This window comes from Prenolepis imparis, unplaced genomic scaffold (assembly GCF_030444845.1).
Source record: "Prenolepis imparis isolate NDT839.2.m4 unplaced genomic scaffold, iyPreImpa1.0 SCAF_6, whole genome shotgun sequence".
NCBI lineage: Eukaryota > Metazoa > Arthropoda > Insecta > Hymenoptera > Formicidae > Prenolepis > Prenolepis imparis.
Window position 1 is genome coordinate 18,733,420 of NW_028141164.1, and position 25,336 is coordinate 18,758,755.

At 28.1% G+C, this 25,336-nt stretch overlaps 2 protein-coding genes and 1 pseudogene across 2 annotated transcripts in view; 1 reads left to right on the top strand and 2 right to left on the bottom strand.

Moving 5' to 3' along the window:
- The window catches only part of LOC145937905 (uncharacterized), a 21,198-nt gene extending 18,750 nt beyond the window's left edge, over positions 1-2,448 (bottom strand). Inside the window, exon 1 of the mRNA XM_083041260.1 lies at positions 2,383-2,448. Within this exon, the coding sequence (XP_082897386.1) occupies positions 2,383-2,448 (66 nt within the window). The remainder of the gene's footprint in view (positions 1-2,382) is intronic.
- LOC145937906 (uncharacterized) lies at positions 197-6,238 on the top strand. Its single transcript, XM_083041262.1, has 9 exons — positions 197-387; positions 2,813-3,026; positions 3,101-3,280; positions 3,372-3,500; positions 4,048-4,251; positions 4,751-4,833; positions 4,892-4,981; positions 5,424-5,583; positions 5,957-6,238. The coding sequence occupies exons 2-9, from the start codon at positions 2,825-2,827 to the stop codon at positions 6,097-6,099; spliced, it is 1,191 nt and encodes a 396-aa protein (XP_082897388.1). The 5' UTR covers positions 197-387; positions 2,813-2,824; the 3' UTR covers positions 6,100-6,238.
- Positions 6,239-18,348: 12,110 nt separating this feature from the next.
- On the bottom strand, positions 18,349-23,857 carry LOC145937739 (uncharacterized; annotated as a pseudogene).
- Positions 23,858-25,336: the final 1,479 nt, after the last annotated feature.

A 25,336-nucleotide genomic window follows, 5' to 3' on the forward strand; every position in this document is an offset into this window, starting at 1 on the left:
AAGCAGTGGTATCAACGCAGAGTACTAGAACATATACAAACGTCCTTAGGGCGTCTAGACGAGAGAATATATATGAATAATTTCTAATATTTAATTTTTTATAAAGAATGTAGAACCAAAGGTTTCGAGATATATATGCGCCATGTACGAATTTTTCCAGATATGTTAGCACATGTCGGTATGCTTTTTACTTTTATTAATTATTGTATATATTTTATGATTTATATATTTTATTGCAATTTTTTTCTAGCAATCGAGAATTCTGTTCCTGCCTACTGAAGCTTTTGTTCCTGTGATCAGCCACGAAGAGTTTCTAATTGATGAGAGCGTTATTGGACAATTTTAGATATTATTGAACGAGAGAAGTATCGAGAAATGCAAGTATAAGTAGTTTTAATCTTTATTCCATAGTTTTTATTTTAAATATAGTATATATTTGCATAGATTTTTACATAGATATATTAGTTACGTTAAAATAACTGACAATCGACCATGCCAAAGCGTAAATTATTTCAACAAGATATTTCAACAAGATATCGCCGGAAATTAATTCGAGAAGAGAGTGACGAATTATTTGCCCTATTTAATGAACCTAGAACCAATTCGTGCGTAATTTTAAATAATTCTGTCTCGGATAATGATCATCATGACAAGAGTGTCAATTTTAATCGTGTTATTTTCGAAATTGAGAAACAAGATGAAGCAATAAATTTACCATGTTCCGATTTAACGAATATTTCCGCATCTGATTTTTAAAAAAATAATGTATCTTTACATCCAGAAGATAATATAATAATAAAGGACAATATAAGAGAGGATATTAATAATTCAGAGAAAGAAAATGATGATTTTAAGACATTTTTAGTACAATGGGCTATCACGCATCGTATTTCTCATGTAGCTTTGTCGCACTTATTGTCCGGTTTGAAAACAGTACATCCAATTTTTTCCAATTTTCCAAAATGTGCTAAAACATTATTACGTACACCACAATCTTCCGTTATTACTGAAATGTTTCCCGGACAATATTGTCATTTTGGTATTGAATATGGCATTCTCCGATTCTTATCTAGAAGCAAGAATACGCCGGTTTCATCTCCTATTCAGATTCAAATTGGTATCGATGGTCTACCCATATCGCGATCAAACTCAAATCAATTGTGGCCCATTTTAGGTCGAATTATGCCGCACGAGAAAGTAATTCTTATCGGTTGTTATTTCGGTAAAACTAAACCAGCGGATGCGAATGAATTCCTACAACCGTTTGTAAATGATATCAATAATTTAATTAATAAAGGGGTAACTTATAACGAGACAACATTTTCAGTATTAATACACTCTATCATATGTGATGCCCCTGCAAAATCTTTCATTACCCTTACTAAGGGACATACGGGTTATTTCAGTTGCTCAAAATGTACAATTGAAGGCGATTTTATCGCTAATAGAGTTTGTTTTCCTAATTTTGATTATCAAATGAGAACAGACGATAGCTTTTCTAATCAAATTCAAGAAGAACACCATCTTGGTCATTCTATTTTATTAAATATTTCAAATTTTGGCATTGTATCTCATATACCATTAGATTACATGCATATGATATGTATTGGCGTTGTTAAAAAGTTAATAAAATTATGGATAAGTGGGCCACTTAAAACTAGATATTTAACCTCGTGTAAAATAAAAAATATTTCCAAATCTCTTCTTAACATTAGACATTTTATTCCTAAAGAATTTGCAAGAAGGCCACGAGAAATAGAAGATATTGCACAGTGGAAAGCAACCGAATTGAGACAATTTCTGTTATATACCGGTCCTGTTATATTAAAAAAAGAATTGAATTCTGATATCTTCTCCAATTTCCTCACTTTGCACGTTGCTGTTCGCATTTTATGTCAGAAAAATACAGTCGAATTTATTGAATATGCGGATAAATTAATGAAACATTTTATTGAATGCTTTATTAAAATTTACGGACCTGAATTTGCATCCCATAATATTCACGGTCTTTTACATATAACTGAATGCGTAAGACAATTTGGACCATTAGATACTTTTAGTGCTTTTCCGTTTGAAAATTTCATGAAAGAATTGAAATCAATTTTAAGAAAATCGGATAAACCATTACAGCAAATTAGCAATCGTTATGCCGAGATGAGTTTTTGTAAAATAAATTCTGACAATATAAATGTTCCAAAAATTAATGTAAAAGCTCCACACGAAAAAGGACCATTGATATCGGGTTGCTTTAGTCCACAATTTTCAAAGATTGAATTTCCTCATTTTATTATTTCAATTAAATCTTCTGCTGATAATTGTTGTCTCATAGAAAATGATATCGTCTGTTTAGAAAATATCGCTACATCGCGTGAAGGCAATTACGTTGCAATAGGTCGTAAATTTAAAGTTGTTGAGGAACTTTATCATTATCCATGCAATTCTGTCCATTTGGGTATATTTAAAGTCAGTAAATTATCTGATTTTCAAGTTTGGCCTTTGCATAAAATTAATCACAAATTTATAAAATTACCATACGCAGAAAAGGATAATGAAAGAATTTTTGCAATAATACCGCTAATAAGCACCGCACATTTATAATTTGTTATATATATAATTACGCTTCGTAAACTTTTCTAAGAAAATATTTTATATGTACATACATAATAAAAGATATCAAAATAGATTTCTTGTGCAAATATATGAACAGATATCTTGTGCGTGTGCGTGTGCGTATACGTGCTTGCGTGTGTGTGTGGGGGGGTGGGGTGGGGGGGGGGGGTATTTATAACACTGCACTAAAAATAAATTTCAGAATTTCAGAAAAATGTCGAATCAAGGATTTATTGTCGCGGAATTCTCTGACGGTATCCAAGTAATACCGAAAATGTGGCAACAGAGTGAGGATTTGTGCAAATATCCTTTACATTATAAGACAGATTCAAGAATTCGGAAGGCGATTGAAAAACAGGAAACGCCAACTTCTGATTGGTCTTCTGTTAAAATTCAACGAATTTTTGGCGAGTATCGTAAGTATAAAATCCTTTTTAATTTTCTTTTTCTTTTTCGTAATAATATTTGCTAATATTTAAAATATTTACAGCGTCCTTTCAAAAGGCCGATGAAAAAGCAAAAAAGGCAACCTATACGTCAGACTTGGATACCGACAAGGAAGCGATTGCTAATAGAAGAATTACAGCGAAAAGAGTTTTATCCTCGTCTGAAAGTGAAGATGAATCAGACACAGACGTAAATTTACCATCTCCTCCCTCTCCTCCAAAACGTAAGTACACAAACAAATCTATTATATCTATTTATGATACATAGACGAATTTTACATTTTTTACATTCATTGTTTTATTTTGTATTAAAAGGTCAGCGATTGCACGATACAAATGAAAGTTCATCCCTTACATATTCTGGGAAATCTGCGAAAAGAAACAGCGAATCAAAGAAAACAAAACAAAAGGCCTCAAATTCGAACTCTCAATCATTTTCGCAAGGTATATATTCGTTATATCTCTTTGTAATAATATAATTATTGCATAATTATATATGTTGGTCCATATTTCATATTTATTTATTGTAAACGTAAATTTAAAAAGTTGTACATAACTTTTAGATATTAATATTAATATCAATTATCTAATATCGACACAATATTAAAAAATAAAAATATATAAATATATACCCAATATAAATATAACATTAATAATATAAAAATATTAATAAATTAAAATATCTATCAACAATATTTCGCAAAATATATGTAAACTGATCTATCGTTTATCTTTTATTATACATTTTGCACACACATACGTGCACAGTTAGTAATGCATGTGTGCGCGCGCGCGCGCAATATTTTCTATATATATTAATTAGTAATTTTGTTTTTTTTTCCATAAAACTTTTATGACCAAAAACATACATAGAATTTATTTTTAAAAATCTTTATCATGTCTTTGAACATAATTTGTCAAATTCTCCATTTTTTTATTCTAATAATTTTCATTTCAATTACTAAATAAAATATATTTTCTTTGTACGTAGATGTGGATAATCATAATATTTCGAACGCAAGAAGTGAAAAAACGCACAACAGTGTTGTATACGTAAGAGAAGAGGAAAATGAAGAGAATATACCAAATCGGCACGTGGATAAAATAGAAGAAATTAGTCGAAGCTGTAAAGAGACACAACAAAGAGAGAAAATAGATGATAATTTAAGTCATCAATCTTCACAAGATGCAATTGGTAAGTAAATGTTCATTAGATATAATACATTTTGTGTAATAAAAATAATTTGTGTTAAAAAAAATTATATAAGTCTATTTTAAACATATAATAACATGAAAATTTTACGACTGCAATTCACTATTTCTGAAATCTTTACTTATACGTAAAAATATTATCTATATTTATAAATAATAGAAATAATAAATCTTTTATTTACTCTTCAAATTAAAAAATTTTTTAATTTCGAACTTATTATCATTATTAACACTTTTATAATATATACATATAGTACTTGTTAATAAAAAAATTATTATTTTAAAATGTTCAAGAATTTTTTATCTTATTTTGGATAAAAAGCAAAATTTTATACCGAAATGAAAATATTTCCATTTTTTTTTTTTTTTACAAAGCAACGTGTAATAATGTTTAAACTTTTATGTTAAAGTTATGATAAAGTTATTCATATACGACGCATGTATTTTATTTGTTTATTAAATAATGCTATTTATATTTACAGTGGATTATTTGAAAAGATTAACGAGAGAAATAGCGATCATAAAATATGACATGAGGCAAGCACTTTCCTTATTAGATATTTTAGTTAAAAAGACAAATATGGAAACAGAAGCGAACAAGAACACGGAGATTTCTTTTGAAGACGTTGAGACCAAATTTCCGTTGGAAAGAGCAATTAATGGAGGTGGAGGAGATCTTGAAACATCGTGATTCTCAACATAATGCTGCGATAGTAAGTTAACACATATAATTTTACATTTTAGTATTAAATATAATATAAGGATTTTAGCAAAGAAAAAAGATAGTCATGTAAAATACCCAACTTATTGTCATGTAAAATAATATTTTGATAATTGATGTGGTGTGTGTGTGTGTATTTCGCAATTATTATCAAGTATATGAGTATATCAATATGTATAATCAATTTTAAGCAAACATTTCGCAATGAAAACCACAAATACTTTTTTTATACTGTTTCATTTTATGCATGTGAATAATTTCACTTAAAATAATAAAGTAAAAAATTTTTCTTTTTTTTCGTTTAAGAAATTAAAAATTGCTAAGGTTTTTAATAACAGAAATATAATTTCAAAGATGATGATTCGCGAAAAATATATATTACTTTTATATTCAATATAAAAAATTATAACATTAAATACTTTACCAATTTACAGCGCGCATACATCAAATCTATCGGAGGAACCAACGTCACTGATGCTGTAAAGAGGGCATTATATAAAATATTTTCAAATAAATTGGCAGAGAATTATAATTGGGAGGGTCGATGCGGAAAGGAACCACTACGTAAATTGGAAATAATGAAAGTGATTTTTAGTAAGTACTACATAGAAGTATTTATACGCAAAAACTTTAGTAATCATTAAGAAATGTTTTTAAATATACATATTGACAAAGATTAGAATAGATTAAGAAAGTAGTCATTTTAATATATATACATTATTTAATATGTACTCCTATGAAAATATATATATTTGTGATTATTAACTGTTTCAAATTTACAAAACTTCTAATAAATTTAATGCCAATTCTCGAGATATAACAAGTTATCGTTTTTTTTCAATCTTATTATAAAAATTTAACTAAATATCATTTCTAATTTTTACATTATATAAGAAGTTATTATTCAATGAAATACGACGCACTGTATTTATATAAAAAAAAAAATAAACGTAAAAAATGTTTTTAGGCTGCGTACTTCAGAATGTCCGAGATACCGACCATGGCAAAATTCAGCGGAGGATTATGGAGTGGTTCCGACATTCAAAAGCGAGACATCAAAATGAGGAGAAACGAAAAGCACAAGGTGAAGACAATGGTTCTGTGGATTAATTTGGTGAATAACAATGAGGAAATAAGGTATCAGAATGGAAAGATATTAAAAGGTATGGATAATATCAAAAGGTATGGACAATATCAAAAGGTATGGAAGAGGTATATATTAACCATTATTATTATTATTATATATGTAAGGTTTTACTGGTAAGTCGCGTTCAACTATCTACGTATAATTAGTTCCTCATATAACATATATAATTACTTTTGACATACTTACATACTATATTTTACTGCTTTACGTGTAGCTTTATTTTCAGCTTTTCTTGTATTGCCAATGATGAAATGCGCTAATATATAAAGTTTCCAATAACTTATATCGCGCCAGTCTGAGGCAATCTTAAAAAAAAAATTTACTTACAAAATATTGAAAATAACGTCAAATAATATTTAAATATAATAGAAATTAAAAGTATGTATAAGTAATTAAAAGTACATATTTAGAAATATATTTTAATAAGAGATCTATCTAATCTAACCTGAGCGTTCCAGCTCCAGTGTCAATAAGTTAAGTATAATTGATAGAGAAACTGTGCGATAAAAAAGGTATATTTATATATTCTTCTTTTTTTCCACCAAGTAATCAATGTTCGATTTAAGAAAAAGAGTATATGTGTATATGTTGAGAGAAGATTACACGTAACTCCTCTTTTTTTCAATCAACGTTAATTACTTGGAGGAAAAGAAAAAAAAATGTACAATAATGTCTCTTTATCACACAGTTCTTTATCAATATGCTAACTTTACACTTACTATATAGGAAGACTATATATATCATTTTGATATATTTTATATAAATGAATGCACTTACCTTTAACATTCGCTCTATATCATTTAAATTAAGCTTTAATGGCCATTTTAACAAGCCTATAGATTAATTCCGTTTTAGACATTACTTATTGTCATCAATTTTCTGGATGCGATCTTTCGTGCTAGATGCGCTCTAATAAATTATAAAATTCAGCGTACTGCAATTCTAGTAATTTACTGGATCGCTTGCGATCTAGGACGTAAAATCTCATTGTGCGCATTTAGCTCATTCTACATTAATGGCAGTCGCAAAAATGGTAAGAAATTGACGAATCACAGTCTATTATTCTCCTTGCGATCGAAGAATAATAGACTGTGATTCGTCAATTTCTTACGATTCTTACGACTGCGACTAATGTAGGATGGACTTTTGGCGCAAACATTGATATGTACTATAGAATTAAGAGCCAGACACAATGAACGGAATAAGGAACAGTTCAATGCGTGTAGAATAAGAAACATAGAATAAGAAACGCTCGCTCTTTATTCAATATATTGATTACACAATTCACTGTTCCTTATTCCGTTCATCGTGTCTGAGCCATTTTGATGATACAGTGGGTGCATCCAGAAGCACGACCGCTTACTGAGCGCTCAGTGAGCGGTCGTGCTTCTGGATGCACCCAATATATTAACAGATTTCAAATATATGTTTCAGATATCCATGTAAACAACCTATATATATATATATATATATATATATGTGTGTATGTATATGTTATTATCATCAGTTACAAATTATAAAAGAATACTTGTCTTTTAAGGCTCCATGGTCCTCGCCGCGACCATGTTAGATTATGTTAGATACGAGAAAATACGCGCTGAAAATTTTTGCGTGCCATTTTTAGATAAAAAGATATTTTGATGAAACACAACTTCAGATGGTTTTAGCACACTTTTAAAATACTCCAAAAACAATTTTTTCCCTTGACAATTAATCAACAACCGTAAAAAAATTAAAACATCAGACGTTGTCATGCGGAATGACTGCGCGTGTGCAACGACCAGACGAACTGGGCTTCTTATTACTGTTATTTTACAGCTGTTGATTGATTATAAAGGGAAAAGAATAATTTTCCGAGTATTTTAAAAATGTGCTAAAGCCATCTGAAGTTGTGATTTATCAAAATATCTTTTTATATAAAAATAGCACGCAAAAATTTTCAGCGTGTATTTTCTCACTTTTGACGTCAGAATCCAACATGATCGCGGCAAGAACCAAGAAACCTTAAGCATCAAATTATTTGTGGTTTTGTAATTTTATCCTCAATAAATATAAAGTATTTTACAATATTTGATATTATTTTCATTTACAATATTATATATTTCATCCATCCATCTTCTATAAATCCTCTATTATTCACCGACATAACGTCCGTTAGTCGTACACCGAGACTCCGTGAACCCTCTATTAATGATCCACGGAACGTCAATTAATCGTCCACCGAGGCTCCGTGAACCCTCTATTAATGATCCACGGAACGTCTATTACTCGTCCACCGAGGCTCCGTGAACCCTCTATTAATGATCCACGGAACGTCGATTACTCATCCACCGAGGCTCCGTGAACTCTTTATTAATAATCCACGGAACGTCGATTAATCGTCCACAGATGCTCCGTGAACCCTCTACTAATGATCTGCGCAATATCTAATGAATATCTTTAAAAACGTCCAATAGAGGTCCATTTCAAGTATCTATCAGATTTTTATTGAACGCTTATTATTTTTTTCTTATTGAATTATCAGTTTTCATTCTAATAAAAACTTTGATTATTAATTTAAAATAATTAATACAATTAATATATATAATTATATAAAATTTAAATTATTTAAATTATAAATTAAATTACAAAATGTATATTTTAAATGTTTAAATGTGCTCTAAAAATTAGCTAAAAAATTATATTTTTATTTCTAATTTTTTAAAATTTTAATTAATGATAAAACAAATATTAATTTTGATATTATTTATTTACTTAAATATTATTTATTTATGTGGAAATCTAATATATGTCCATAATAAGTGTCTAATGGACGTCTATATAAGGGATTTGTAGAGGATATTTATTATGGAGGTGGGATGGATGTTTGATGGACGTCTGTCGAATTTCCACCGTGGAAGTAAAAATCCATAGAGCTGTGGCGGTTTAATGGATCTCTAATGGACGTCTATCCGATTTCCACCGTGGAAGTAAAAATCCATAGAGCTATGGCGGTTTAATGGACCTCTAATGGACGTCTATCCGATTTTCACCGTGGAAGTAAAAATCCATAGAGCTATGGCGGTTTAATGAACCTCTAATGGACGTCTGTCCGATTTCCACCGTGGAAGTAGAAATCCATAGAGCTATGGCGGTTTAATGGACCTCTAATGGACGTCTGTCCGATTTCCACCGTGGAAGTAAAAATCCATAGAGCTATGGCGGTTTAATGGACCTCTAATGGACGTCTGTCCGATTTCCACCGTGGAAGTAGAAATCCATAGAGCTATGGCGGTTTAATGGACCTCTAATGGGCGTCTGTCCGATTTCCACCGTGGAAGTAAAAATCCATAGAGCTATGGCGGTTTAATGGACCTCTAATGGACGTCTATCCTATTTCCACCGTGAAAGTAAACATCCATAGAGCTATGGCGATTTAATGGATCTCTAATGGACGTCTATTTGATTTCCACCGTGGAAGTAAAAATCCATAGAGCTATGGAGGTTTAATGGATCTCTAATGGACGTCTGTCCGATTTCCACCGTGGAAGTAGAAATCCATAGAGCTAGGGAGGTTTAATGGATATCTAATGGACGTCTATCCGATTTCCACCGTGGAAGTAGAATTCCATAGCTATGGAAGTTTAATGGATCTCTAATGGACGTCTGTCCGATTTCCATCGTGGAAGTAGAAATCCATAGAGCTATGGCGGTTTAATGAACCTCTAATGGACGTCTGTCCGATTTCCACCGTGGAAGTAGAAATCCATAGAGCTATGGCGGTTTAATGGACCTCTAATGGACGTCTGTCCGATTTCCACCGTGGAAGTAGAAATCCATAGAGCTATGGCGGTTTAATGGACCTCTAATGGACATCTATCTGACTTCCACCATGGAGATGGATGTCCCATGGAGCTTTGGAGGTTTAATGGACATCCACTGGATGTCAATTTCTATGTGGGATATTTATGTAAATAAATTATATTAATGTAAAAGTTGAAAAGAGAGAGAGAGAGAGAAATACAAATCACAATAATTTATTTACAGGAAATACAGAAACATTAATAAGAATGTGTGCATCTTTAGATTTGCAAATGAAAGACATATTGCAGCACATTAACAAATTGACACCAAACATGCGATTCAATGCTTCAACGGAGCGTGTAAAAAATGTATTACCGGTAAAATCCATTGACGAAATTAAAACACTGGAAGTATTATTAAAAGAAGAATCCTTTTTAAAAGAATATGTAAGTAAAAAGATATAAATATAAATAATATAACAAATAATATAATAAATAATATACATATATATAAATACTGTATTAAATAATATATAATATATAATAATTATATATAAATAATATATTAAATAATATAGTAATTATAATATGTTAAATATATTAGTTTATAATTTTTTACCTTATTTATCAATTTCAAAAAACATTTATTTTAAAAATTGGAGGCCATTCACCAAAAGAGACAGTACGGAATGTATTGTCACGTCTATTTTCAAATGAATGCTCCATGAAATGTTCATGGAAAGGACGTCGACAAAATTTCGGCGTAGCAAAATTGACTCTTGTTAATATTATAAAAGGTACAATTATGTCGATATTTATTATATCAATGTTATTATGTCAATATATTTATTACATGCATGTTTATTATATATGTACATTAAATTATATATTTTTATATATATATTCAAGTATCCCTCGTGCAAAGAGCCATGTGAACAATAGTTATGAATTGTGCAACATACTATCTGGCATAACAGGATATAGGAGTGCCGGACGTTGTAGTTTCTTTGGATGTAATATCGTTGTTCACAAATATTCCTTTAGATCTTGCATTTGACAGCATTAACAAAAGATAGAATCACATTAAAACACACACATCTATTCCCAAGAACGATTTATCACCAATAATTGCCGATTTAGTAATGCAAGATCTGGAGGAATCAATATTAAATACACTTGATACGAATATATTATTTTACTATCGATATGTCGATGACATAATACTAACCGCGCCCGAGAACCAAGTCACAACAATATTAAATCAATTTAATGATTACTATAAAAGATTACAGTTTACAATAGAATATGAGGTTGACAGGAGCATAAGATTTTTAGATTTATCAATAAAGATAATCAATAATTCCATTTATATATATTGGTATAGAAAGGAGACATTCTCAGAGAGACTGCTATCATTCTTCTCGAATCATCCTACATGTCATAAAGTAGGGACTATGTACAATCTAATTGATAGAGCAATGCTCTTGTCACATCCTCAATTCCACAAAAAGAATATAGAAATAGTTATAAACATTTTGTTGAGCAATGGATATCCCTTGCATCTGATATTCGAGACTATTAACTGCAGAATTAAAACTATCATCAATAATAAAATAAATACAAAAAGCAAAAATAAAAATAATGAAACTAATAAAAATTACTCTGTAATTCCATATATTAATAACATATCTGAACTAGTTGCATCGTCGATTAAGAAATCAGAATTTGCTGTGGATTACCGTTGTCTCAATAAACTTGACAAGATCATAAAAACACAAAAAGATAAAAATAACCATCGGTCTAACAGCAATGTAATATATAAAATTAACAGTAAAAATTGCGACGCTTCATATGTAGGACAAACGAAAAGACAGTTGCACATTAGACTTAAGGAACATATGAATAACATCAAACTTGATTCCTCGAGACATTCGGTTGTCTCTGAACACATTTTAAACTTACAACACACATTTAATTGGAATAAAGTCAAAATATTAGACATAGAAAATAATTTTCATAAGAGACTAATTTCAGAGATGATTCACATTAAAGAGCAAAAAATGGAATTAATTTAAAAACAGACACCGAATTGCTTGATAGTGCATATTTTGATGTTATTAACGAATTATCGAAATTATAGTTTTGTTAGTTTTTTGCTTTGTAATATAATACCGGTTTGCTTGTCATTGTTTATTTACATACATATTGGATTAAAGTCACACCGACACACATTACCAGTCACTCTCGAGGTTCGACAGCGGCATGATGTCTTATACATCGCTTATAATATGTGTCCTTATATCTTTCGACATAACTGTAAGTTTAATTAAGAACTAATTAACGTTTTTATGTATTAATAGTCTTCTGATTTTATTTTATCAACAGCTTAATGGAACTACACTATTGCTAAATTGACATCTCAAAAAAGATAACTTCTCGCTTCACAACGACGAATTTTTCTTTTTATAAAAATCTTAAGTGTCCGCAATTAGTTTCATAAAATGAGAAAAGACAAAATTTTTATATAGAGATGTTCATACTATTATGCTCTGTCCAATCTCTTGTATGTGTGTCAAGATCTATTATCTGTTCGTTGACTCTTACTCTATTGCAATTTAATTATGGATTATTACACGATTGATTAACCTTCACTATGAATTTTATACACCGTAATGTGACAACTTTAATATCGACTATTTAATTATTATGATTACATGTTTTTTCACTGAATTTATACTGAAGAAGACTAAGTAAAGTCGAAACGTTTATATCAGATTTAAGTATGTTTGATTAAAGAAATTGATTTATTTATAAGTATTTTAATTATTTGACAACCATTTAATTGCTCGTTACTTAGAGTCTTTTATAATACATTTTTGCGTTGCAACATACGAGCCATATATATATATAATTATTTGTTTTATATATTTTTTACAGAAATAATTCTGGAGCAACATACACTAACGGAAAGAGAATTAGATGATTTTATGGCGAAATGGTTCCGTTTTGGAAAGCAAAGGTTTCATAGAACCAATAATTTGCAAGACCAAAATTAAGGCTCGAAATCAAAGATTACTTATAAAAAGAAAAAATTGACGTATTATCTCTCTCACGCATATGTATGAGTACAAATGGCGAAATGAATCAAAATACGGTGATAAAGTTTTTTTTTATTTTAGTATAAATAACATTGTTTGTTATTTAAGATACTTTTATTTTTGTTTTTAATGCTAGAGTTTAAAAATTATATTAAAAATGCTAGATATTACAAATTATATTCAAGAAAATGAGTTGTATTAAAGATGCATTATTTTAGAGTTCTAATTTCTGTTTTTTTTAAATTTAAACCCATTTTAAAGTAACTAGTATAATGTATATGTAATTATAATTAATTATATATATGTTATATATATGTGCATATACATATTCTATGTAGGGTGAATTTTTTTATTTCATCGATTGATCAATCGTATGAAGCGCAAATGAAGCACTGTGCTGCATTTGCGCTTCATACGATCAATCGATGAATTAAAAAATTCGCCCTACATAGAATATGTATATGCACATATATATAACATATATATAATTAATTATAATTACATATACATTATACTAGTTACTTTACAGTTATATAACAGGAATAGATGTTTGTATATAACCATAATATAACATGTTATATTACATGTTACATCTATAAGTGGGAAATAGTTACATACCAGTAACATATAAGTAACTTTCATGCAATATTATCTGTTATAAAAATTTCTATTGCGGTTACATAACATTGATATAATTGTGTTTGCTGGGACCGGAAGAGGACTTGTGTCCGTTGTCCATGTTTTGTCCTGTTTTGTTCTTTCGTACGCTAATGTAAAGTTGATGTTTATGCATGTGTTTTGGATATCTCGAAACAACTATCTGGATTGTGAAGTATATAAAGAAAAATTATAAGAAATAGTGCAAGCAGAAAAAGTTGACTATTTCATTTTCCTTGCACGTGGCGATCAGTAAGTACCCAGATAGCAATGCCTGATGATCAGATTTCATCACGTCATGATCTTCTGATATAGATCGAACTGTGTTGTATGTCTTGTAATCATATTATGATGATAGGTATCATGAGCACAAGTTACATGCACATGATGAAAAATGTGAGCTCAGATATTAACGTTATTTCATTAACTCATGATAATCACATACTGACTACAATAATTAACTATTATGTATTATAAGTTATGTCCGTTCAGTATTTTCGTCATTATTATATATTATGGAGCTCAAGCAAATGATCTCCCTGATGTTTTTAGTCTAAACAAGCAAAAAAGAGAAACATTTTTAAATATATATATTTCCCAAACTGCAAATATTTTTTAAATATATATTTATTAAATGTGGATATTTTTAATATATATATATATATATATATATATATATACAGGGTGTCCGGTAATAGTCACGCCAACCGTCGTGCGCAGATTCCTGGGATCATTTGAAGACGATTTTTCCTCAGCAAAAATGTCGAGGCACCAATAATTTTCGAGTTATAAGCGATTGAAAATAAAGGGTTTTTCGCAAACGAAGCCTTGTGGAAATAAAATAATAATAAATATTCTTCAGTTAATTTCAGGTAGAGTTTACTTTAATAGAATTTTAATTTAAGGCTTAGTTACAAAGATACATGATGGCAAAAATTGGAAACATGCAAAAAATAATGACCTCCCTCGACATTTTCGCTGAGGAAAAATCGTCTCCAAATGATCCCAGGAATCTGCACACGACGGTTGGCGTGACTATTACCGGACACCCTGTATATATACTGAGAACATATGCGTCTACTAATATATATATATGTATATACACTCACTCCAAAAAAAAGCGGTACACTTAAAATTTGGGAAAAAATTATCAAATTTGAATATCTCAGCGAAAAATCATCGTATCGAGATGATTAAAAAAGCATTTTAAAGAGGAGACTCTGTACTATCATATGCTTTTTATCCCATTGAGTTACGACATTTGACTCACGCCATGTGCCGTGGCGAACTTGGACCATTATTTTTCAATTTTGCATGCTCTCGTTTTGTCATCCGCCATTTTCAATAAATTTATCTCGCAACATTATAATGAATAGATTCTTAAAGTAGAGATTCCAAGCTTCATTTTCGTTTTTTATAAACCTTTCTATCTTTATTATTTACAAAGTTATTGTCATTTGAAATTTGATAATTTTTTCCCAAATTTTAAGTGTACCGCTTTTTTTGTAGTGAGTGTATATATATATATATATATATAGTATTTATATTTCTCGTATATTCTCAATTTTGGAGTATATACATAGAATGCGTATGTATAGCTAATATATATTAGCAGATACATATGAATAGCGCCGGAAATTACGTATCTAATATGGCGTTTGCCATACGTTAATATCCGGAATTTTTGGCAGCACTAGCCTCTTTTCTACCGGCTGTAATCGCGCGTGTGTTCACCATATGTTTACGTGATTGTAATCGCAGATAATCTTTTTTTTTTCTTTTAAATTATATTATAAAACATAAAAATATTAAAGATATTTTTGCATGAAAGACATTTTTTATAATATTTGTTATATATATTTGATAGTTTTTGATGAATCATTTAGAAATGCAAATTAACCTCAAAATTGTTAATTGCAAATTTGTGGTATTTTATCGTGAGCTTATATATATATTTGATTTTTATATTTAATATGAACTGTTATTCTTTTTTCATTTTTATTATATTTTGTAGCCACACAGATGATAGTATTTTTCCCATGTAAGAAAATCAGTTTCAATACGTAAATTTTTGGAGCTGGCCTCTCTTTTACCGCCTCTGTAATTGTCGGCGTTGGCCTCTTATTATTATCTACCGCCTCTGCGTAATTGTTTGCTTACGACATTTTAATCACAGGTAATCTTTCTTTTCTTTTCTAAATTTAATATTATTAAACGTATGGTTAATGTAAAATGATTAGATATCAATACTTATATATAATTATTAGTTTTAAATTTGTTTATAATCATTGCAGATTTTTGTTACGTTATAACAAGAAAAAAACGAATGACTTGTATTGATAATTTTTGGTCGTTTGACATATATCTTGTAATTCAATATATTTCTTACGATTATATGTCTGATATGTCTATGATACGTGATTGCTGCAACATAGAATGCTTTTACTACAGCTATAAAATGATTTGTGCTAACTAGACCTCTGAGATCATATTGAATCTAAATGTCGACAGTTATATTTATGAATTGAATGACTTGTACTGTTAATAAGATGGTCATATAGTAAGATTTCATAGTAATTAAAAAAACAATTATAGAAATGAATAACTTCTATTGCGTAGATTAATACTGAAGAGTCTGAATACAATAAGTGTGTTTATAAATATAATATGGCATATTCAAATAAAAGTAATAAATTAAAATATAGTAAAAATTACATGCATAAAAGTATATCGCAAAAGAAAAAACAAATATTATTTTTAAGATTAAAAGAGAAATACAAAACATTTAATAAACAATGCGATTTTGAATCTGAAGACAATTTTGCAGATGAAGATAATAATTTTGTAAATGAAAATAATAATTTTGTAAATAAAGATAATAATTTTGCAAATAAAAACAATAATTTTGCAGATGAAGACAATAATTTTAATTGTATTAAAGTAACACATCCAAATATAGAGGAAGAATCAAAATTGAATGTTGACTCATTGTCAGATCTAGAATTAGCTGTCAACTGTAATGACAGTTCAATCACTAATCATCAACATTTATTTACTTCAGCTTTACGTAATGTTTTTCTCATACATAATATAAAACATGTGCAAGGTGATGCTATTTTACGTATTTTAAGATCACATCATTGCCCTGCTTAAAATAGTAGATAGAAGATGAATAAATCTTATTACTATAACATAGAATCTTTATGTTAATTTATACAATGAGTTTTTAATCACTGCCGCAGTACATAGATTTCAAATGTAGTTTAATAATACTTTATTATACTATTTTTTTAATACTATTAAACATGAAAATTGCATATAATTTAATATTATTTTATATGTCAAAAGTTATGTCAAATATATATAATTATTTTATTACAAACTGCTTATAATATTCTTTCACAAAAAAGTAATTTAAAGCTATTCCATAATAATCTATAGAAACAAGTTTCATCATAATCTATTTTAAAATCTTTAAAAAAATTTGATTATTAATAAATCAAATTTAATGTAAAGTTACTTTTCCATTTTAACACTTTTGTTTCTTGTAACATTATTAATAATACCTAGTTATAAAAATATATTTTACTAACTTTGTATATATATTATAGTGTATACTTTTAAAATTGTATTCTGATTATAAGTTATATGATGTATTATCCATTTTAATAATTCTAAATTTACTATTTTCTTATAATAGATGATTTATAATATTCTATTATAAAAAGAATTTGTCTGAATGTAATCTTATCATATTGAATTATATTTAATTTTATGAGAACTTTAAACCATTGAATTAACTTGTTAATATTATCTAGCCATAAAAATATACTTTTGCAATCACTTTATATCATAGTGTATATTTTTAAAAAATGTTTTCTTACTATAATACTTATTATTATTTATCATATTTTTTAATTTTAATACTTTTGATGTTAATATTCTCTTATAATAGATTTATAATAGATTCCATCATGAAAAGAACTCATCTGAATGTAATCTTATATTTAATATTTTTTATTTTAATACTCTCTTATAACAGATTTATAACATTCTATCATGAAAAGAATTCATCTAAATGTAATGTTATCATATTTAATATTTTTTTATTTTAACTCTCTTATAACAGATTTATAATATTCTGTCATGAAAAGACCTCATTTGAATGTAATCTTATCATATTTAATACTTCTGATTTTAATAGTTTTTTATAACAGATTTATATTCTATCATGAAAAGAACTCATTTAAATGTAATCTTATGATTAATATTTTTTATTTTAATATTCTCTTATAACAGATTTATAACATTCTATCATAAAAAAAGACCTCATCTGAATGTTATCTTATCATATTTTTCTACGCACGACATTACATATAATTATTCATGAATCAAACCATAACAAATTATACGATAAATATATAACAATTGGTTTTCGATGAAAATAATGTGATTGTAAATAAATTATAAAATACAAACATTTTATAGAATTTCTTTATTCTAGATTATAAAATGAAATAACTCATCCTGCATATATAAAGGTTTCGGTAAGACGGTTTTAAGCAATTGCTCGGTGCTGTTTCATTAAATTTTTTAAACAAAATGCCATTCTCTTTCTCTCGCTTTTTCGCAAAAAGAAGTTAAACATGTGACACTTTATATATACTACTGTTAATTATTGAATCTCGTAAGTGTTCGGCATTCGGCAAAAATATCCTTGTTCGACGTTTATATGTACAACTTTTTTCTTAATCTCTTGAAAAGTGAACAAATGTAAGGTATGAGATTTAGATATTATTTCCAAAATTGAATCTATTATCACGTTCTCGATACTTAGATACTTTACATTATATTTATATCCTAAAATATAAGGTCTAGTATTATAGGAAACAATTTTAAATATTTCAATTATGTCACCAAGAACATTTTCAAAAAATCTGTCATCGGTTTTTTTTTCTCGCTTATAACTAGTAGCAGTGTATAAGACATTCATATAAATCGCTTTATTAAACGCTTTTACGTCCTCTAATCTAATATCACCAATAGTATTATTTAAAACTTTTATAATATTTTGATCTGTATTATTATCGTTCGCTAAAAGAGTCACACCTGAATTGGTTTCCAAACCAGTTCCTTCTAAGAAAGAATGATTACGCAAGATAGTTTTGCAAAAGCGTAAAGAATTATTGTCAGCCGTATTTAATAACTCGGTTTCTAACATCGTTTTTTGCACTAAACGTTTAGAAAGCTGTGTTAAAGCTCCTTTCGGACCTGTCAATTTCTGCTTTAATACAAAAATTCCATTTTCATAAGGGAAAGCTGAAGTCAATGGAAGTGGACCACTTTTATATACGTGATTAACAACATGAAGTAATGCATGAGTATTAAAATTCATACTACTTTTTCCATACAATTCTTCACATTGTGCAGTAAAATAAATTAAATCTACTTTACATTTTCTTAAATTTTCCATTGTTATAGTTTCAGATAAAAGTTTATGTGTACAACGAACTAAAAGTCCAAAAGAGCTTAAATAATTTGTGTTTAATATTCCCAAGAGACATGGAATATTCAGATATAATATCCAAGACCTCCATTCACTAGCTTTCCATTTTCCACTATTAAAGGGTCTCGGTGATCTATGAATTTCACTTGGCATTTTAATATTTAACAATCGTTTTTCAATATTTTTTTTTCAGTTTTGGATAGATTATATCCCTCTGTACCGGTATTTGCCCAAAATTTCGTCCACAAAGTACAAACAACACCAAGCAAGAGACCATGCATGTAATCGTACGGAAATCCCCAAACACAATCAAAATTTTCTAAATTCGTAATTTCTGCAAAATTTTTAACACCTTTAGACGGTCTATTCATTTTTTCAGCGTATTTCATGTCTTTAATATATAATTCATGATCTCTTAAAGGCGGATCGTTATCCATAAAAGGATATCGCATGGCACCTTTAACATATTCCCCATAATGATAGCACCAACTACAGCCAAAATAACCGTTAAATTGGAAGCGATTCTGTATTATAGGTCGAGCAACAGAGTCTACTGATGAACAAAGTGGTTGCAATATAAAATTATATTTTTTGCCATTTTCTAGATTTATCACTATACCACTTTTCATCAAATCACGAATCTGCTCAATAAACTCATTCATATATAGATTCATAAATTGTGAGTTAGGTTCATTTTTTGTGATACATATTCCTGCGAGCAGTATACCATATATCTAAAGCGTAGTTTTCTCGGCAATTCATTAATTATTAATTGAATAGGCCACATTGAACTCTTACTACTCTTAGAAATAAGCGCACCATCTACATTAAAATTAAAAGTTAATAATTTTGTGTTTTCGTGTTTATTATTATAAAGTGTCTTGTATATTTCCCCGTCGTAAACGTCAACAATAGTATTCAAATTTTTGTTGCTTAGTCTGGTCTCAATATTTTTAATGTTTTGAAGCAATATTTTACACATATTTGAATTTTGTAAAAGAATCTGTAATTGAAACTTTATATTTGTACTTACAAAATAATTAGAAGAATTAGTACTTATTTTATACTTTTGCTGACATTTGTTACAATCGCGATAACTAGTAAATAAATCTTTTTTATAAAATTTTCCTAATACATTATAACACTCGGTACAATAAAATACATATTGATTTAATTCTTCTGGAGGATCTAAACGCTTGCTTATCATATATTTGGAATTCATGAATGTTGAAAAATTTGGACCTGCCCAAGTAATTGCCATATTAAATAAAGCTAATCTTGCTTCATCAGAACAATTAAAGCGAACACATAAGTGTGTATCATTTGTACAACTTCATCAACTGTTGTTTTTGAGCTTTCAAACATTATAATATTACGTTTCATGTTCGCATCATTGGTAATCGTTACATCATCCGTATCAGATATTTCGCAAGTAGAATTATCAGTCTCGATTTCTTCGTTTTCGCTTTTGCTCTGATCGAAATCTTCTACAGAATCAATTTTGGCGTCTTCATTATGTTCATAACAATTCGATCTATCACCAGTTTCTTGAGATACAAGGATTTGTTCGCCTATTTCATGAGTAGTATATGAACTAGTTCTGTTTATATGAGATGTTTCTATATTTGTTTTAAAAGTTGAAAATGGGTATTTTAATATATTTTTACTTCGATCATCTGTAAAAAAATATTAATTATTTATTAAAAGAGTAAAAATTTAAATGTATATAAGAATATAAAAAAAACACTTTAAAAACTTTTATTATATAAATCCAATTGCAACGTTATTTTAAATTTAAGCAAGACTTAAATATGTGTCTATCTTTATTTTTTTTGGACATAATGTTGATGCAATCAGGCATAATAAGCATAAAAACTCGTAAACTTTAATTTTATAATAATAATTCAATTTTAGAATAATGATTATAATAATAATATAATAATATAATATTAAATTTCTGCACAAACACAGCAAGAACGTTGCAGCATGTCGCTATAAAAACGTAGTAACATCATAGACGTATTTGACAAGTACATATGTATCAAAAAAATTACTTTCATTTATGAAAACTTTCCCAGATTACAAATTATTTTGCTATAACTGATTATTTACTATAATAATTATAAAATTGTTTATTTAAAGGAACTTTCTACTTTTTTGGTTGGAAAATTTTGTCAATTTTTAGGGATTCATTTTTTTAATGAAAATATTAATTTGAAATTTTTTTATTATATTTTACAAACTTTAAATTATATATATTAAAAAAATATTTTATTTTTCTTTCAGTCTTTTTATAAGGATATTTGTAACTTGCGACGACACCTCCAAAAAAACTGACGAACACGATTGCAATCGATTGGATTATCTAAAACAAAAAACCAATTAAATTTTTATTTATTTTTAATTTCTCGTATAAACTTGGGAAAAAAGATATCGGATACAAATTCTTTAAATGATGGACTTTGAAAGTAGGATCCTGAAAATTGAATTTTCAAAATCCTACTTTTAAAGTCCACTATTTAAAGAACTTTTATCCGATATCTTTTTTAACTGTTTATACGAGAGATATCTATACATAAAAATTAAAAATTTATTTGGTTTTTTGTTTCAAATAATCTAATCAATCGCAATCGTGTTCGCCAATTTTTTTGGAAGCAAGCTACAAATATCCTAAAAAAAACTTGAAATAATTTTTTAAACAATTTTTATGTATAATTGAAAACTCGTAAAATATAATTTTAAAAGTTTCAAATTAATATATTTATTTTATTATAAAAAAAATTCCTGAAAATTGGCAAAATTTTTCAGTTGAGAAAGTAGAATGTTCCCTTAAAGACATTAAATATATTACATTTTTATTTATTGTGAGTTTTGTTTTTCAATCAATTTAAATGTATAACATGTAATATAAAATATAATTAAATTTTTTTTTAAATACAAAAAATTTAAACGCAAACATATTAATGTAACATTTAAATGTCATGTTTAATTCAATATTTTCCAATATAAATAAAATAGATCGAGACAAATTTGAACTATATTTTAAAACAATTATTATATGTAGTTATTAGTTTTTTATTTCAAACCGTAATTGTTTCAAAATTTATATTAACACGATTCATCTTGATATCTACAATAATCTTTGTAAGCAGAAATTATTTAATACATTACTTATGTATGTATGTATGTATGTATATAATAGATATCTCAGAGAGTTACATTTTTCTATATTTCTATAAATTTTGTATGTATATGTCCACAAAATTATGTACAATTTTAAATTACTCACTTTTATCTTTACTGTAATTCTGCCATCGTTTCCAAGTTTGATTAGTTACCAAAGGAATTCGATTGTTTTTATCCAAAAAAAGTTTATTATATCTTTTCCTTTTTAAACATGAAATATTATTTTCATTTTTGTTTATTTTTGTACCAATTACCTATAAAAATTAAAAAGAGCCATTATTTATAAACATTATTCGATATTGTTTATAGAAAAAGATTATATTAAAAGATTATGTTTATATTTATTGTGAATAAGAAAAATAAAAATAAACAATGACATTAGAAAAGAATGATAACACACACACACACACACACACACACACACACAGATTGAAAAGCAATATTAATTCACACTTTAAGACGTAATAATAATTGTTGCCTGAAACTTATTTTAAGTGAGACATTCAGATTTGATTTTAGATTTAGATGTGAGTTTTTCATAGTTAAATCGATCATGTGACATTATTTTGATACATGCGTGACATTACATTGATAATAATTGTTATTCAATTGCAAAAGTCACATCTAACTCTAAATAACTTAAATCTGAGTATCTCGCTTCCAATGAGTTTCAAGCAACAACTATTAAAACAGTTTAAAAAGTTAAAAGTTTTATGGTTACTAGTAAAAAAGACTTACATTTCCACGATCGAGGTCAGATTCAGTATCAATTTCAGTTGCTGAAATACAGAGATTAAGGGTTGCAAACTCCACTCTTCTGGATTTAATTTTTTCATCTACTGCTTCTCTAGTTTCTTTTATACAAAAACAAACATTATTATTACGACATAATTTTTTTGCTTTTTAGTAAGATATTAACCTACTTTTATGAAAAAACCCATACAACTTCTAAAGAATATATATATACATATATATATATATATATACACACTCAGACAGCACACAACAAATCTTAAAGAAATACGTTCATTTGAAACTTATAACGTATAAATAAAACGTTCACATGAGCTCTAATACAGAGGATAATAATGCTAAAAATATATGATTTTGCTCTTTAGAAGTGTGTTTTGTTTGGGTTTCTTCATAAAAGTATGTTTATATATATATATATATATATTTATATATATATATGTATATATATTAACCTAATAAACAGTGTTATTAATTATTTATTTATATTGCTATATATATGTATATATAAACTAATATATATGTATATATAAATTAATTACACTATTTTTTATTATAATATATTACCTTCTAAAATTATTTTTTGTTGCATTTTTCCTAGTATGCCATAATAGAAGTGTCCGTCGTCCCACTTCACTTGATATTTTTTATCAAATTGTACGTTTTGAACGTCAAAATTCACTATATCGTCCGTGTTAATAATAGCTTTCACACCATCATCGAATTTAACATAGGTAAACATTTTTTCCACATGTGCACGTGCTGTCGCCGGCCGGTCACACTTCGCCATATTCAATATTTTTAACGGGCGCACGTTTCACTTTCACTTGCGTCGTCATACACTTTCGCCATATTACAATCTGTGCCGTAACTAGCCTGCAGTACGCCTGCGGTGTAAATTTATTTTATGCATCTTTTGCTAAATATTTATAATAAAAATTAAAACTTTAAAACCAAAAAGAAACGTTTATTGGTTACAAATAAATACATTTATTATTTATTTTTAGTTTTTTAATTAAAAAAATTGTTTTATTTTTTTATAAAATATATTTTATTTTATTTATTATTATTTATTATTATATTTATTATTATATTTATTATTATTATATTTTCTCATATATTTATAATTAAATTAAAAAAATAAAAAATAAAACTTTTATTTTTTAAAATTTATATATACTTAAAGTATTTAGTTAAATATTTTTTTTTCAAAAATTTTTTCGAATATTTAATTAAAAAATAATTTTTTATTTAATTATTTTGCGTGCGCCCACCTAAAGCTTGCGTCCAGGCGGGCACTGATAACACCACCCTAATTACGAAACTGATATATACCGCATATATATGTTATATGCTCCCGCGCAAAATGTGCATATATACTTATATCTCTCTATATATATAAGCAGAGAGAAACTGACGATCGCACCAACGCGACTGTCGATTCTCTTTATGTTCCACTTAACGCAACGCATCATCTGTTTTTATTTAATCTATGGGAAACAACAAGGATAAAATAATTTCGCGACCGTTGCAATCATTAGGTAGAACGTAGCCTAAAGGCTCATTCAGACAGGACGTGTCAAGCGTCAAGCAGCAACCAATAAGCGAGGCGATATTTTTTACGCCATTGCTAATATTACCTCGCTTATTGGTTGTTGAATGGTTGCTGCTCGCTGCTTGACGCTTGACGCGTCCTGTCTGAATGAGCCTTTAATGTTCAGTAAAAAACAAAGAGAATATATGACGACACAACCGAAAGTGAAACCAGAGAGAAACTTGAGAGCGGCCACCGCGATTTAGCGGACGCGTGTACTGATGCGCCCCCTGACAAAGTGGACATGAACTACGTCGTAACGCTCAGTAAAAAATATAGAATATGGTTCGAATCCGTGATATGGTTCATATCCGAACTACTCGGATAAGAACCGAGTTGAGAACCCAACAAATGAGTCAGACAAGGACCAACAATCCATTGCTCTGGCTTTGTCTCACCAACGATGCGCGAATCTCGTGGACTCATGCGGCGGCAGGCACGAGGTTTCACCTTTCATGTGTAGCGTTTCCGTAATTCGGAAAACAGAATTTCATGACGTTAATAAATAAATTAATTAACCTGACCTAATATGTACATATTTATTGAATTTGTTTTTAATAAAATTTTTAATTATTATATTATGCAGTCCAATTTATTCTTTAAATATTTTAAGATTAGTAATTTAAC